Here is a 17084-nt window from a genome sequence, read left to right as displayed (position 1 = left end):
CTATTTCTACTTTGTGTGAGAAATGTTTGTTCATTTCAGATGCCCATTTTTGGATTGGGTCTTTAAATTTGGGAGGTCTGATCTTTTTAAGTTCTTTATAGATTCGAGATGGTAGACCTTTGTCTGATGAACACCAGGTGAAAATTTTTTCCCACGTTGTGTGTTGTCTGTTCACACTGCTGGTGGTTTCTCTTGAAGTGCAGAAGCTTTTTAATAAGAGATCCCACTTGTTGATTGTTTGTGCTAGTTCATGGGCAACTGAGGTTTTGTTCATAAAATCTTTTCCTACACCAATGTCTTCAAGAGCTCTACCTAACCTCTCTTCCAACCAGTTCATCGTTTCTGTTTTAATATTTAGATCTTTAATCCATTTCGATTTTAGTTTAGTGCACGGTGAGAGATACAGGTCTAGTTTTAATCTTTGGCAAGTTGAAACCCAATTTTTCCAGTACCATTTATTAAAGAGGCTATATCTTTCCTCCAGTAATGGTTGTTTGGCTCCTTTGTCGAAGATGAGGTGGCTGAGTGTGTCTGGAGTTGTTTCTGCATCTTCTAATTTGTTCCACTGGTCCTCAGGTCTGTTTCTTTGCCAGTACCATGCTGTTTTATCACAGTAGCTTTGTAGTATAGTTTCAAGTTGGGGGTTGTGATACCCTCTGCCATGTCTCTGTTGCCTAGAATTACTTTTGCTATTCTAGGTCTCTCCTTGTTCCAAATGAATTTTTGGATTGTTTTCTCAAGGTCTGCAAAGTATGCTGCTGGGATTTCAATTGGGATTGCATTGAATCTATATAGCAGTTTTGGAAGGATGGCCATTTTCACTATGTTGATTCTTCCTACCCAGGAGCAAGGGATGTCTTTCCATTTTCTGATATCATCTTCAATCTCTCTTTTCAGAGTACTATAGTTTTCAGAGAAGAGGTCTTTGATTTCTTTTATTAGGTTGATTCCTAGGTATTTCAGTTTTTTGGATGCTATTATGAAAGGAATTCTTTGCCCTATTTCTCTCTCAGTGAGTCTGCTGTTCGTGTAGAGGAAACTTATTGATTTTTGTGTGTTGACCTTGTATCCCTCTACTTTACTCAATTTGGTTATTAAGCCTAGAAGACTTTTGATAGAGTTCTTGGGGTCTTCTATATAGAGTATCATGTCACCTGCAAATAATGACAATTTGACTTCTTCATTTCCTATCTTTGTTCCTTTTATTTCTTTCTCTTGTCTAATTGCTGTGGCTAATGTTTCCAAAACTATATTGAACAGGAGTGGTGATAGTGGACATCCTTATCTTGTTCCTGATTTTAGCGTGAAGGATTTCAGTTTTTCACCATTTAGTATGATATTGGCTATTGGTTTTTCATAGATGGCTTTTATCAGAGTGAGATAGAGACCATCTATTCCAATTTTTTGTAAGGTTTTTATCATAAATGTGTGTTGGAATTTGTTAAATGCTTTTTCTGCATCTATTTTTTTTTTTGGTACCAGGGATCAAACTCGGGTCCTTGTGCTTGCGCAGCAGGTGGCGAAACCACTGAGCTAAATCCCCGGCCCTTTTCTGCATCTATGGAGATGATTATATGGTTTTTGTCCTTGGCTCTATTGATAGAGTGTATTACCTTTATTGATTTGCGTATGTTGAACCATCCCTGCATCTCTGGGATGAATCCCACTTGGTCAGGGTGTATGATCTTCTTGATGATCTTCTGCATTCTATTTGCCAGTATCTTATTAAGGATTTTTGCATCTATGTTCATTAGAGAGAGATTGACCTATAATTTGGCCTCTTTTTTGGTTGGATCTTTCTCTGCTTTGGGGATCAAGGTGATGCTTGCTTCCAGGAATGAATTCCAGAGTATTGCTTCCCTTTCAATTTCAGTGAAGAGTTTAAAGAGTAGTGGCAGCAGTTCCTCTCTAAATGTCTTGTAGAATTCAGCAGTGAAGCCATCAGGACCTGGGGTTTTCTTAGTTGGTAACTTTTTAATTACGTTTTCAATTTCATTGATTGACATTGGGACATTTAGAATTTTTAGGTCTTCTTCGTTCAACTTTGGTTATTCATATGTATCTAGGAATCTATCCTTTCTTTTGTGTTTTCCATCGTATTGGCCTGTAGGTTCTCGAAGTAGGTATTGATGATCCTCTGGATTTCTTCTGGGTCCAGTGTAATTTCATCCTTTTCATTCCTAATTGCATGGATGTGGTCCTTTTCTTTCCTTTTTCTGATAAGGTTGGCTAAAGGTTTGTCAATTTTATTGATTCTTTCGAAGAACCAACTCTTGGCTTCATTGATTTTTTTGTATTGTTCTCTTAGTCTCCAATGCATTGATTACTGCTCTGATCTTTATAATTTCCTCCCTTGTATGAACTTTGGGATTGTCCTGCTCTTCTTTTCCTATAAGTTTGAGATTCAGCATCAGGTTGTTTAACTGGGCTCACTCTGTTTTCCTAATATGTGTATTCACTGCTATGAATTTCCCTTGTAGGACTTTCATTGCATCCCATAGATTCCAATATGTTCTATTGTCATTGTCATTTAATTGTAGGAACTGTCTGATTTCTTCTTTAATTTCCTCTGTGACCCATTGGTTATTCAGAAGTGTGTTGTTTAATTTCCGTGTATTTATGAAATTCTTGTGGTTTCTTTTGTTATTGATCTCCAATTTCATCACATTATGGTCTGATAATATACAGGGGATAACTTCAATTCCTTTGCACTTACTTAAACATGTTGTATGAGCGAGTATGTGGTCTGTTTTGGAGAATGACCCATGTGCAGCTGAAAAGAATGTGTATTCTGATTTTGTGGGGTGGAACATTCTGTAAACATCTGTTAAGTTCATTCGTTCAAGAATTTGATTGAGTTCTAGTATTTCGTTGCTTATTTTTTGTCTCGTTGATCTATCTATTTGTGACAGTAGGGTATTGAGGTCCCCTACTACTATTGTATTAGTGCTTATTTGATTTTTCATGTCTGTTAGTATTTGTTTTATATAGTTGGGTGCACTAGTGTTTGGTGCATATATATTTATGATTGTCATCTCTTCCTCTTAGATTGTTCCCTTTACAAAGATGTAGTGTCCTTCTTTGTCTCTCTTAATCAGTGTTGGTTTGAAATCCACTTGATTTGCAAAGAGAATAGCTACTCCTGCTTTTTTTTTTTCAGGTTCTTGTCACATGGAGAATTGTTTTCCACCCTTTAACTTTCAGTCTATGAGTTTCTTTTTGAATTTTGTTTCTTGTATGCAGCATATTGTTGGATCTTGCTTCTTGACCCATTCTGCCAGTCTATTTCTTTTGATTGGTGAATTGAGACTATTAACATTGATGGTTATAACTGATATGTATTGATTTGCCATTGTCATGACTGTTTCTTTTTGTTGGATTCTCCCCCTTTGTGTTTAATTTCTTGTCATGCCTGATGGAGTCATTCTGCTGGGCTTCCTGGGGTTGTGATCCTCATTGTGTTTTTCTAGGCTATTGTGTAAAATTTTTTGGAGCGCTGGTTTGGTATTTATGAAGTTCCTAAGGTGCTCTTTGTCATGAAAGTATTTTATTTCTCCATCAATTTTGAAAGATTGTTTTGCAGGATACATCAATCTGGGTTGGAGGCTGTTTCCCTTTAGGGCTTGAAATATGTCACTCCAGGCTCTTCTTGCCTTGAGGGTTTGCATTGAGAAGTGTGCTGTGATTCTGAGGGGCTTTCCTTTGTATGTGATTTGTTTCTTTTCTCTAACTCCTTGTAGAATTTTGTTCTTTTGTTGGGTTTCTGGAATCTTAACTATTATATGCCTATGTGTAGATTTTTTTTTATCAAGTTTTTTTTTTGATCCCAGCTAGTTGGAGTCCTATATGATTCACTTATCTGTATGTCAAGTTCTTTTCCCCTGCTTGGGAAGTTTTCTGCCATCACTTCTGTGAACAGTTTTTTTTATGTTGTCTTCACTCTCTCCTGTTTCTTCATTGACTCTGATCAGTCTTATGTTATTCTTTTTTGCATTGTCTAGCAGCTGCTGGATTGATTTCTTGTGGTCCTTTACAATTTTAAAGCAATTTTTCTTTTCCTGGTCACTAATTGCAATCTTATCTTCTATATCTGAAATTCTGTCCTCACATTGGCTCATTCTGCTGCATAGACTTTCAATGGAGTTTTTAATCTCCTGGATATCTGTTTGCATCTGTGTTATGGATTCCATTTGTTTCCTATGTTGGGATTCCATCATGTTCCTCAGCTCCTCTATTTTTTTAATGTTTCCTCTCTAGATTTATTAATCAAGTCTTACACTATGGGTACAATCTCTGTTGATATCTGAGAAATTATTTCTGATTTCATTTTTTCCAAATCCTCTTTTGTTGCCAGTTCAGGGGGTCCAGGTGGTTGAGTATCAGATTGTTCCATCTCATTTCCCTTCAGGGTTGCTTTAGGTGATCTGGTAGTCTGGTTTTGAGGCTTGTTTACGTGTCTTCTCATTTCAAGGGGGCAGGGTGTGCTGCTGGTGCCCACATGGCTCACTTCCTTGGCACTGGGGGTGGCTCTGCTCCTAAGTGCTGGAGGAGGTGGCACAGCAGCCTGGAAGGCTCCTCCTTAGTGCTGGGGTTAGCTCTCTTCATTAATGAATTCTAGCATACATAGAAGGAATAAATAATACTGACTTCACACAAACGCTCACAGAAAACTAAAGAAAAGTAATTTCTAACTTTTTAAGTGACCAGAATTACTCTTGATACCAAACACATTTAGACATTTCAGTATCCCTAATAAACATAGATGTACTTATAAAAGATAGTAAGAAGTAATTTGTTGGGTAGTCAAATAGAATGTGCTTATAAGAATGGACTGGTTAAATAAGTGAATACACACCTTGCAGTTAGTAACAAGAATGATGTAAAGATATGTGCATTAATATGAATAGATGTCTGTGTTATATTATCAAGTGAAAAAAGCAAGTTGTAGAGTAGTAGGTGTGGTATAATGTCAAATACATTTTCATATTTGAGGGTAGGGGTGTGTGTGTATCCACAGGCCTACTCTGAGCTGAAATACACTAATATGGCAATAGAATTGTGATGATGCTGGGGTAATTTCATGTAAGATGTAAGTAGCTGCTGACCTCATTTGTGATCAATAAAACAATACTTGTTCCAATTATTCCATTATTTCAATGTACTTTAAAAAATTTATGAAGATTAAACATGCTAGTAGTATTCAGTGTGGGAAAATGGGCAGTATCATATTCAGTTGTAAGAATGTAACTTTGTATAATTTTTTGAAGAATAATTTGGCAATATCAACATATTTTAAATTTTATTTTTATTTACCTATTATACATTTTTAAAATGCACAATTCCTGTGACCCTGCTATTCCATTTCTGATTCTTTTTGTTTGTTTTTTGGTTGTGAGAATTTTTTTAATTTCTATTTTTATAAGTATGTTTGCAGTACATAATGATTACATTCATCACAGGGAGTGTAGATATAGATAAAAATCTTAATTCTTTTTATGTTCCCTTCCCCTCCTCTGTTCACCTTCCCTCCATCTCTTAGTCCTCTTCTTTTTGTAAAAGATTTGTCTCCTTGTTTCCTATTATTTATTGGTCCTGAGAATTGTGGAATTTGGTTTTTATAATAATGTTGTAAGTACTTAAAGACTGATGAACAAAGAATGATTTCAGCATTGTTTGGAAGACTTTTGCAACAACCTAAATAACAATACTGGTAGGTAAAGAAAAAGTGACACAAATTATGCCACATTTGGACAGAAGAATCCAGAATGAAATAGGAGAATGGAAAAAAAATTGTGCTATAAGATTGAATATTACTCAGCAGTAAAGAGGAACAGAGTAATGATACAAGAATACAGAAGAATCTCAAGAAAATTATATTTAGTGAAAGAAATTAGGCACAAATAATAAACAGATTGTAAAATTCCATTTTTGTTACAATCAAGAACAAGCAAAACTAATCTGTGGAAATAGAAGTAAGAAAGTAGTTGTGAGGATAAATGGGAGTAGAAAACTTAGTGGAAAAGACATGAGAGAAATGTCTGAGGTAATGAAAATGTTCTACTTGCTTTTTGGATGAAGTTCATGGATATGTAAAATTGTCAAAGTTAACTGAACTGAACACTTAAGATATGTTCATTGTATTTTATGTAAAATAAACTACAATTGAAAAAATAGTTCCAAATAAGAAGTGGGGAAAAAAGCTTTATAATGATTGATCTGTAACAATGACACTTAACCACAAATGGTTAAGTTGCAGATAGTAATGGATAGCATTCAGTTTCTTAAATGTTGCACAGGCAAAGGTAAAATCCTACCATTTATATGTTGGTGTATGTATGTTGTGTGTGTATATATATATATATATAGTGTATATTTTTTAAAGAAGTGAAATTGTGACTGATTATTAGTGTATTTTCAATATTCCTCAAGTTAAAAATAATTCTAAGGGACAAAATATCAAGCAAGGGAGAAATAAAAGAAAATTAAAGAAAGAAAAATTAATATAGGATAAAAATGAAACAAGCAATAAAGAAGGAAAGCAAAGATGACTTTACAGCAGCAAAAGAAAAAAAAAAAGAGAAACATAAGTAAAACAATGGCTAAGAAACAGAAAGTTGGGCCAGGGATTTAGCTCAGTGGTTTCGCCACCTGCTGCACAAGTGCAAGGACCCAAGTTTGATCCTCGGTACCAAAAAAAAAAACAAAAAAAGAAACAGAAAGTTACAGGCAGAAAGTTTATATTATTGAAACTATAATGAGTGTTAATCTTAACAGGTCTTAATTGAGGTCCTAAGCTGAAAGCAAACCATTATTTTATGTGCAGTGGTAGAGGCAGAGAGATGGATTTAAAGGATCAACTTTATTTAACTTGGAAAATCTGACCATTTGTTGCCCTTAGCCCATCACTTCAGTTGTCTATGGAGCCTACTGTTGATGTGTGGAAGTATCTAGGAGTATCTCAGGTGTGTAAAAGATAGGACTAAAAGGAAGCTAGGAAGATCATTTTCTCGATCATTTAACTTTTAGAAGGTAAGTTCATCTGTTTTAAAATTCCACTTCCTAGAAGTCTCTATTGCTAGAAAGGCTACACTCAAAAAGTCCAATTCATTAGTCTAGTGTGAGAAGTAAAAAACTTTCTATTCTGTTTCAATAGGTTGGTAGAATATTCAAGGATTGGACTTGAGAGTCAGTGGCTTTCCTGTGCAGAGCCACATGTGCACAGACTTGGTAGGACTGAGAAGAGGGCTGGACATGGCACTCCATAGGTTTTTTAATTAATGCTTCACAAACTAAAACTTTGATACAGATGAACAAACTGTTCTTGTCTCTCTTTTAGATACAATTGACCTACAGAAAGCAAAAGAACATAATCAGAGACTGGATCAGGAAATTTTGGCTTTAAGAAGTCGGGTTCGATCACTTGACTCAGAAAAAAAATTTCTTGGAGAAATGGTAAGTGTATTGGTTAGGGTTCTTCAGACTAACACAATCAATGGAATATATATATATATATATATATATATGCATATAATTATGCATGAAGATGTATTAAATAAACTTACAGGATGAAAGGTGAGATAGTCCACAATGGCTGTAAGCATGCCAGGAATCCAGCTGCTCAGTCGAAGAATCTGGAAGCTGCAGAACAAGAAGGCTTAAGGATGCAGGACCAGTCTCATACTGAAGCCCTGGAAGCTTCCTGGAGAGCTGCCCTTATTGAGTTTGTGTTAAAAGACTTTGGAAACTAGAGTCTGATGTCTATAGGCAGTGGTAGTAGCAAGACACACATCCACTCAAACAGAATAGAATTTGTTATAAATACAGGCCATCTTCCTTTTTCCCCTTCATTCCATTGAGGCTGCAAGCCAATTGGATGGTGTCACCTGCTGGGGGCTGATCAGACCCTTGGATACCTGTGAGGGGGGCAACAATGGGGAATAAAAAGAGACAGAGATAATATTCAAGATGCATGGGGACTAGGAGAAGTCTGCCTCTAGTAGATAGACTTGACAATCTCCACAGTTGACACACTTTTATTAGCCAGCAAGAAGCATAGGGCAAAGGGGTCATACATCATTCAATGGAACAATAATGGTTGAAAAGATATTTTGAAAAATAGGAAACAGGTTAAACTTTTACAAGGGGAGTGTGTGAAAAGGGAACAGGTTCTTCCCTATATCCAGATGCCTACCCAAGTTAATAAGGAACTACCATTCTTTACTTTTTCCTCAGTAGATGTTATCTTACCATGGGAGTACTATGATTACAGGCATTCTCCACACACCCAGAAAGCATGTAGCCTTCCATATCCTTTTCTGTTCCCCAAGGCAAGTTACATTAGCCTCAAGACTGGGGCATAAATCACACAATTTGGCCCCCAGTAATTACATAGCCTGGTCCCCAATAGTCACCTACATCAGGGTGGTTCTTCCCAATTAATTTGCTGACCCATGTGCCAGTAATCTCTGGATTCTCCCAGAGATATGCCCAGCAATGTGCCTTACTAATTTTCTAGTCTGTTAATCCAGTCAATCTGACAATTACCATCAACTATCACAGTAAATTTAATTTAGCTCTTGGAATTTATTTATTGTGTATGCAGTAACAGTCAGCAGCTTGAGTAACACAGATATACATCACCTAAATTCATCCTTAAGGAGAACTGGTACTGGTACCTATAATATCTCAAGTAGATTCCATACTATAATTTGACCTAGGTACAATCTATCGGCATTTATATTTTATAAGATTTTTAACTACATATGCTAAACAGTAACATTATTGCTATTGTATGAACCTAGAATCTTTTTTTTTTTTTTTCGTACTGGGGATTGAACTTGGTACCTTCTGCTTGCGAGGCAGGCAGCAGAACCACCGAGCTAAATCCCCAGCCCAAATCTTTTCTTTTTAGTAAGCTTACAGTTAACCCATTTAGCAAATACAAAATATGACTCTTATTTGAAAATGTTTGAGATTATTAACACTAAACCCTTATTTGTACTCTTTTTAAACCATCTCTTCTTAGCAATTTATTCATTTTAATATATACTTCCAAATTCTATTATGTCTCTTCAGTTTTAGTTTATATTCATTTCACAATCCTATTTCTAATGTCAAACACAGTATTAGCCTTGCATAATATGAGACACTGAAGAAATTTTGTTTTGAAAATGAGTAAATACCCATTGGGCTAATCATCATTAAAATAATAGAAAGTAACACATGTTGATAAGAATGTAGAGCAAATGAACTCCTTGTGCCTTGCTTATGGAAACGTAAACTACTGTAGTCACTACAGAAAACAGTATGGAAGGCCGGGAGTTTAGCTCAGCGGTTCCGGCGCCTGCCTTGCAAGTGCAAGGTCCCCAGTTCGATCCCCAGTACCAAAAAAAAAAACAGTATGGAAGTTCCTCAAATAATTAAACTAAGAATTACCATGTGATCTTATAATTTCACTTCTGGGTATACATACCCAAGAAACTGAAGCAGGGATCCAAACATGTATTTATATACCCATGTTCATAGCCGCATTATTCACAGCAGCCAAAAGGCTGCTGAGATGTGGTAACACATGCCTGTAAATCCAGCACTTTGGGAGGCTGAGTCAGGAGCAAAGCCTGAGCAACTTAATAACTTAGCAAGACCTTGTTTCAAACACCAAAAATAAAAGGGGGTGGAGATGTAGCTCATTGTGAAGGTCCTGAGTTTAATTCCCAGTATTGAAAAAAAAAAGTAGAAGCAACTCAAGGCTCCATTGATAAATAAAAAAGAAAAATGTGGTACATATATATAGCGGAAAATTTTTCAGTCTTAAAACAGAAGAAAATTCTGACATAGTTCAACATGGGTAAATCTTGAAGAGAGTATGGTAAATACCTTAAGCTAGTCACAAAAGAGCAAATAGAAGATTGTGCTTATATGAGGTACTTTGAGTAGCCAAAATCATAGAGTAGAATGATGATTGCCAAGAACTGGAGGAGGGAGTAATGGTGAGTATTGTTTAATGGGTATAGAGTTTCAATGCAAGATGAAGAGAGTTCTAGCGATGGATGGTTATACAGCCATGTGAATGTGTTCACTGCCACTGAACTGTATACACTTAAAAATGTTTAACAGGTTACATTTTGTGTTATGTGCATTTTGTGACAATGAAAAATACAGTTTTAAAAAGAATGAACAAATGAAGATTTTTCAAGTTATCCTAGTCTCTGTAATTTATATCTAATATCTACAAATATATTTAAATGTTTAATACAAGTGTGTATACACATGAAAAAGGGAAGGAAGGGCACATGCAAAGCAGTACTACTTTTGGGAAGAGAAGCATTGTGAAAATATTACTTTTTATCCTATATCTATGTGCTGTTGAAGTTTTACAAGGAGAAGGCATTCATGTATTACTTATATATATTTATTTGTTTTTTGGTACCGGGGATCGAACTTGGGTCCTTGCACTTGCAAGGCAGGCAGCAGAACCACTGAGCTAAATCCCTGGCCCTACTTATATATATTTAAAGCAAAGCAATAATGTAGTTAAAAATTGAGATGCCTAAAAGATGTTTACTTTTGTATTTAAGGTTGAAAAACTTAAAGCTGGGATGTCTGAATCTCCAAAGAATAAACAACTTGGAAACCACTCCCCTGAAAAATCTGTGGGTGCTGAACAGAGAGTAAAGGTATTTTAAAGTTCTGTGTTTTCTGATTTCTCATTTTTAAATAAGTTACATTTCTACAGAGTGTACAAGAGTAACTTGTGCTAATCATTTGCTACTTTCTTCTTACTGGGACTTTTCTATTGTTCAGCCAAATAGAGTGGAAGAAGAAATTGGGTTGCAGGTGTCATTTCTTCCCCACCAAGAACAATTAATTTTAAGAATGTGGTAGATTATTTCTTTAAAGAAGAAAACATATCATATGAAGATATAACAAATAGCATTTTAAATTATCAAAGAGGGCTATTTATAAAATCAACCAATGGTAGGATGTGCAGCAGGTTGTTGGAACCATACTGAACAGAATTAAATGTTGTAGAGAATTAGTGAGGTGTAGACTACAATGTGTACAGCATTTAGTTCTTTGTGACTAGCCTTTAAAGTGCTGAGCAAAGCAACTGAACTCAAGATAGATTGAATTAAGTGCTAATGTGTGTCTAGTAGATACATGGTAGTAATTCATAATGGTTTTAACTGCCTTTTTTGAGGGTGTCTAATGAAAATGGATATATTTTATTTGTTCACTATTTGCATATGTCCTTTTGTGAGGCATTTGCTCAAATCTTTTACTCATTCTTAATGGTTTTATATGTTTTCTTTACATTGAGTTGTAGGCATTCTTTATGTATTTTGAATACTAGTCTCTAGTGAGAGATATGTAGTGTAGTTATTTTCTGCCAGCCTCTACCACGTATTTTTATTTTCTTAATGGAGTGTTTATGAAAAGTGAAGGTTTTAAAAATTTGATTCATCGGTGTTTTCTTCTTATAATTTTGTGATAGAACACAAAATGCCTATCTATATAATTTTTGTCTACCCAAAGCTCACAAAATATATTTCTTATACTTTCTTCTATAGGTTTTATAGTTGTAGCTTACATATTTAGATTTCTGATCTATTGTAGATAAGATTTGTATATGCTGTGAGATAAAAGTTAAATCTCACTCACTTCTAAATGTATATCCAGTTATTGTAGAACCACTGTTGAAAAGACAGTTATTCCCTTATTTAATTACATTGGCACCTTTACATTGGGTCTACTTCTGGGCTATTCTATTCCATTAATGTATATTTTGTTCTTAGGACAATTATTTGCTGTAGCTTTATTATAAGTTTTGAAATCAGAAAGTATAACAGCTCCAATTTTTGTGAAGTTTTCTTTTTCAAAGTTGTTTTGGATTCTGCTAGGATTTTGATTGTATGGTAATCTTCAGGCCAACTTAAGTGAGAACTTACATTTGAACAACATTGAGTCTTCAAATCTATAAATGTGGTAGATCTTTTGATTCACTTGAGTCTTCTTTAGTATATCTCATTAATGTTTTATAATTTGCAATACACAGATATTATACATATTTAATTAAATTTGTTCCTTTTAAAAAATAAAATATCTTAGGCTGGAGCTATAGCTCAGTGGTAGAACACTTGCTTAGTATGTGCAAAATCCTGTGTGTGATCCCCAGCACTGCAAAAAAAGTTGAAATGTAAAAAAGTTGAAATGTACTACAAAATTTACATAACCTTTTAGAGTATACAGTTCAGTGGTTTCTAGTATATTCACAAAATTATGCAACTATTACCACTACCTAATTCCAAAACATTTTCATTACTCCAAGAATACTCATTGGTTAGTCATTCCTTATTTCCTCTCCCTCCAGCCCCTGGCAACCACTAAGCTATTTTCAGCCTCTATGAATTTGCTTATCTGGTACATTTTATATAAATGGGAATCATTTTAAAATGCAGTCCTTTGAGGCTGAGTTTAGGTCCCTGGTATATCACTGCCTAACATGTACAAAGTCCTAGGTTTGATCCTCAGCACTGGAAAAAAATGCAGCCTTCTCTGTGTAGCTTCTTTCACTTGGCATGTTTTCAAGGTTCATCAACCTTATAGCATGAACCAGCACTTTAACCCATAGCTGAACGATATTTCACTGTATAGATATGTACCACATTTTGTTTTATTTATCAACTGAATGTTTGATAGTTTCCATTTGTGGTTATTATGAATAATGCTGCTGTGAATGTTCATTTTCAAATTTTGTATGCTTTCATTTCTCTGGGAATATATTTCAGAAAGAAATTACTGTGTTATATATCAACTCAACATTTAACTTTTGAGAAACTGCTACACTGTTTTCCAATGCAGATGTATCATTTTATATTCCCATCCGCAGTATATGAGGGTTCCACTTTCTCCACATCTTCCATCAATTCTTGTTATTATTCACAGATACATTTTTGTGGTACTGGGGATCAAACCCCCAGGAGAAGCACTCTACCACTGAATCTACATCCCTACTCCTTTTTAATATATACATATAAGAACTGTAAGCGAGTTACTAACAGTGGCCCTTATAAAGGATAAGGGAGGGAGGAAGTAGACACAAGCAGGAAAAGCCTTCAGATTCCAGTGCAGTCTGACATCTATTAAATAAGAGTCAGAAGAAATGAAGATTGGAAAGGAAGAGCCTTAGACTGTGAGATAGCTCTGAGAAGTTCTCAGTGAGCCCAACAGGGAGCTTTGGCACAATAATAACCAGCAGAGGAATTCCACATTGGGCAGAAATGGCCACGTCGTGACATTCTCACCTTGTTCAGGATCCACTGGAGGCCGCTGGGAAGAGTGTGGCAGTGCTTCCTTGAAGGGAGATACTGGAGGTGCACTTCCATGTGGCCCTCTGATACTTGGAGACAATCTGGTTAATCTACCTCCCTCTGTGATCAATGTTGACTGTGACATTCTGTATCAATAAGCATCTATGCAGGGGGGCGTATTTATTTGTTTGTTTTGGCTTTTTAAAGACAGGGTCTTGCTATGTTCCAGGCTGGCTGGCCTTGAACTTACTGTGTAACCCTGGGTAGTCTTGAACTCACAGTCCTCCTGCCTCAGCCTCCTGAATGCTGGGATTATAGTCCTATGCCATTATGCCCAGTTTTGGATCTCTATCTTGTTTTAAAAGATGTTCAGAAAAGATCACACAGTTTTCTCTAATGTTTAACATTAAACATAAGAATTTTTTTCTACATTTAATCTCAATCTTCTAGGCTGTGGTGTAAACCAGTTTTCTTTTCCTTGAAATATATATGGATTTCTAAAGTTATAAAAGCTTTATATTGACTAATGATCCTGTCACTTAATATCCCACATTAGCCAGCTGGAATGGGCTAAGGAGGACCATTGCAAATAAATGTTTCTTCTCTTTAAAGACATTAAAGTAGAAATCTTTAAAACTAGAAAAGGTTATCACTGAATAGTAATCAATTATACTTAAAGTCATTTCTAAAGAAAGTGAAGGCAACTATGGATTTTTTTGCCTTCAAAATTCTCTGCCTTGGCTCCCCGGCTACCATTCCACCTCTCCCGGGGCACAGGAGGTGAGCCGCACAGGCACCAGCAGCACCCACCCACCTCTGTGAAAATGAGAAGATACTTAAGCCTCAAAAACAGACTTCCAGATCACCTACAGCAACCCCAAAGGGAAACGAGATGGAACAATCTGATACTCAACCACCTGGACCCCCTGAACTGGCAACAAACGAGGATTTGGAAAAAATGAAATCAGAAATAATTTCTCAGATATCAACAGAGATTGTACCCATAGTGTAAGACTTGATTAATAAATCTAGAGAGGACACATTAAAAAAATAGAGGAGCTGAGGAACATGATGGAATCCCAACATAGGAAACAAATGGAATCCATAACACAGATGCAAACAGATATCCAGGAGATTAAAAACTCCATTGAAAGTCTATACAGCAGAATGAACCAATGTGAGGACAGAATTTCAGATATAGAAGATAAGATTGCAATTAGTGATCAGGAAAAGAAAAATTGCTTTAAAATTGTAAAGGACCACAAGAAATCAATCCAGCAGCTGCTAGACAATGCAAAGAAGAATAACATAAGACTGACTGGAGTCAATGAAGAAACAAGAGAGAGTGCAAATGACATAAAAAAAACTGTTCACAGAAGTGATGGCAGAAAACTTTCCAAGCAGGGGAAAAGAACTTGACATACAGATAAGTGAGTCATATAGGACTCCAACTAGCCTTGATCAAAAAAAATCTACACATAGGCATATAATAGTTAAGATTCCAGAAACTCAACAGAAGAACAAAATTCAACAAGCAGTTAGAGAAAAGAAACAAATCACATACAAAGGAAAGCCCATCAGAATCACAGCACACTTCTCAATGCAAACCCTCAAGGCAAGAAGAGCTTGGAGTGATGTATTTCAAGCCCTAAAGGAAAACAGCCTCCAACCCAGATTGATGTACCCTGCAAAACTATCTTTCAAAATTGATGGAGAAATAAGATACTTTCATGACAAAGAGCACCTTAGGAACTTCATGAATACCAAACCAGCTCTCCAAAAAATTTTAAACAATATTGTAGGAAAAGACAATGAGGATCACAACCCCAGGAAGCCCAGCAGAATGAATCCATTGGGCGTGACAAATTAAACGCAAAGGTGGAGAATCCAACAAAAAGAAAAAGTCATGACAAGGCTTTTAAAACTTTTAACTTCATCTCCCTAATGAGTGTATAATTCAATCTTATTATTGTACTGATTAGTATTTTTCTGATTCTAGTGTTGCACACCTTTCCTTGTGCTGTACTGGCTATTTATCATCTTCTTGTGTCTACTTTTTAATTGGGTTGTCTATTAATGAGCTGTAAGAGTTCTTTATATATTCTGGTTATAGGTTATATGCATTGTAAATATGGTCTGTTTAAGGACTACTTTTCATTTTAATGATGTCATTTAAAGTTCTAAATTTTGATGGAATCTCATTTATCAATTTTTTTCTTTTATAGATCATGTTTTTTGTATCCTAGGAAGTTCTTGCCTACCCTAAATTCATAAACACTTTCCCTTATAATTTCTTCTTAAAGTTTTATAGTTTTAGTTTTTCATATTTAGGTTCATAGATTCTTTCAAATTATTTTCATGTATGGAAATAAAGGGTTGAGGTTAATTTTTTATATACAGGTCCCTCGTGTTCTAGTGCCATTTGCTGTAAACACTATCTTTTACTCTGCTCTTGAATTGAGTTTATATTCTATAAAATGTTAATGTTAAATAATCTTTCAAAACTCAGTGGACCATATACATGTGGTTCTATTTTTAGATTCTCTGTTTTATTGCAATGATCTATATGTGTTTCCTTACACCAACACTGCCTTGATTACTATAGCTTTAGAGGAAGTCTTAAAATTAAGTACTAAATGTCTTCCAACACTGTTTTTTTTTTCTTTTTTTTTTTTACTTTTCTAGGACCTTTGTATTCCTACATAACTTTTAAATTTCAATATCCAATTCTTCATTTATAGCAAGTATACATAGACCTGAATTTTTATATATTTTATGTATAATTTTTATATATATAGACCTTGTGTTTTCTAATCCTGCTAAATTCAAATACAAGTTCTAGGGGCTCCTAGAGATTTCTTAGTATTTTCTCTGTAGATGATCATTTCATCTACATATAAAGATTTTACTTCTACCTTGCCAATCTTATCCTAATTGTGTCATTTTATTGGCAGACTATTTTAGTTTAGGCCTATTTTTCAAAGTTTAATGGACAGATGAGGAGTAGGCATATCTGCCCTTGTTCCCCACCTTAGGGAGAAAGCATTGTATCTTCTCCATTCATATAAGCCATTCTTGCTGGAAGTATGGAGTACATGTCTTTGATCTGTTGAGAAGGTTCTGTTCTACTTCTAGTCTCCTGATAACTTTCGCCATGAACAGCTGTAGAATTTAGTCCAATACTTTTTCTCCAACTAGTGACAGGATCATATGGCTTTTTCCTTTCCTCTGTTAAAATGATGACTTTTGGGGGTGGATCTTCCAATGCTGAACCAACACTGCCATCCCTATAATAAAACTACTTTCTACATACTGCCAGATCTGACTCCTAATACTTTGTTTTGTTAAACAAATTTCTATCTATGTCCATACTTTTTTCTTCTATTATCTTTATCTAATTTTAGGGTTAGCACAATGTTGATTTCTTAAAATGAGGGGAGAAGCATTCCTCCTTTTTTTCTGCTTTAAATGTTTGATATAATTTAACACTTAAAATGTATATGAGCCTGTTGTTGTCATATAGGTAGGTTTTCAAGCTAGGAATATACTTTCTTTAATAGGTGCTATTCAAATTTTATATTTCCTCCAGAGTTAGTTTCATTAATTTTTCTTCCAAAGTACTTCATAGAAGTTGTCAAATTTATTTCAAAAAAGATTTTTGTAATATGCTTTCTATGTCCTTTTAAATTCTGTAAAATCTGTGGTAAGATCTCCTAGATCTTGATACTGTAATTTTAAAAATGTATAATTGATATTGTGGAATAGGAAGAAAAG

The 17084-nt window shown here is 35.1% G+C and overlaps 1 protein-coding gene across 27 annotated transcripts in view; it reads left to right on the top strand.

Moving 5' to 3' along the window:
• Ccdc30 (coiled-coil domain containing 30) overlaps positions 1-17084 on the top strand; it is a 121284-nt gene that overhangs the window by 31383 nt on the left and 72817 nt on the right. For 21 of the 27 annotated variants that reach the window (XM_087215169.1, XM_087215155.1, XM_087215158.1 and 18 more), the window contains 2 exons: positions 7337-7452; positions 10578-10676. In XM_087215169.1, coding sequence (XP_087071295.1) covers positions 7337-7452; positions 10578-10676 — 215 coding nt within the window. The other 6 variants (XM_087215160.1, XM_087215159.1, XM_087215177.1 and 3 more) reach the window with 6 other exon arrangements.

Source organism: Heterocephalus glaber, unplaced genomic scaffold (genome assembly GCF_053883595.1).
Source record: "Heterocephalus glaber isolate CG9 unplaced genomic scaffold, H.glaber_assembly_v1.0 deba00001452, whole genome shotgun sequence".
Taxonomy (NCBI): domain Eukaryota; kingdom Metazoa; phylum Chordata; class Mammalia; order Rodentia; family Bathyergidae; genus Heterocephalus; species Heterocephalus glaber.
This window is presented reverse-complemented; position numbering and strand designations above follow the sequence as displayed.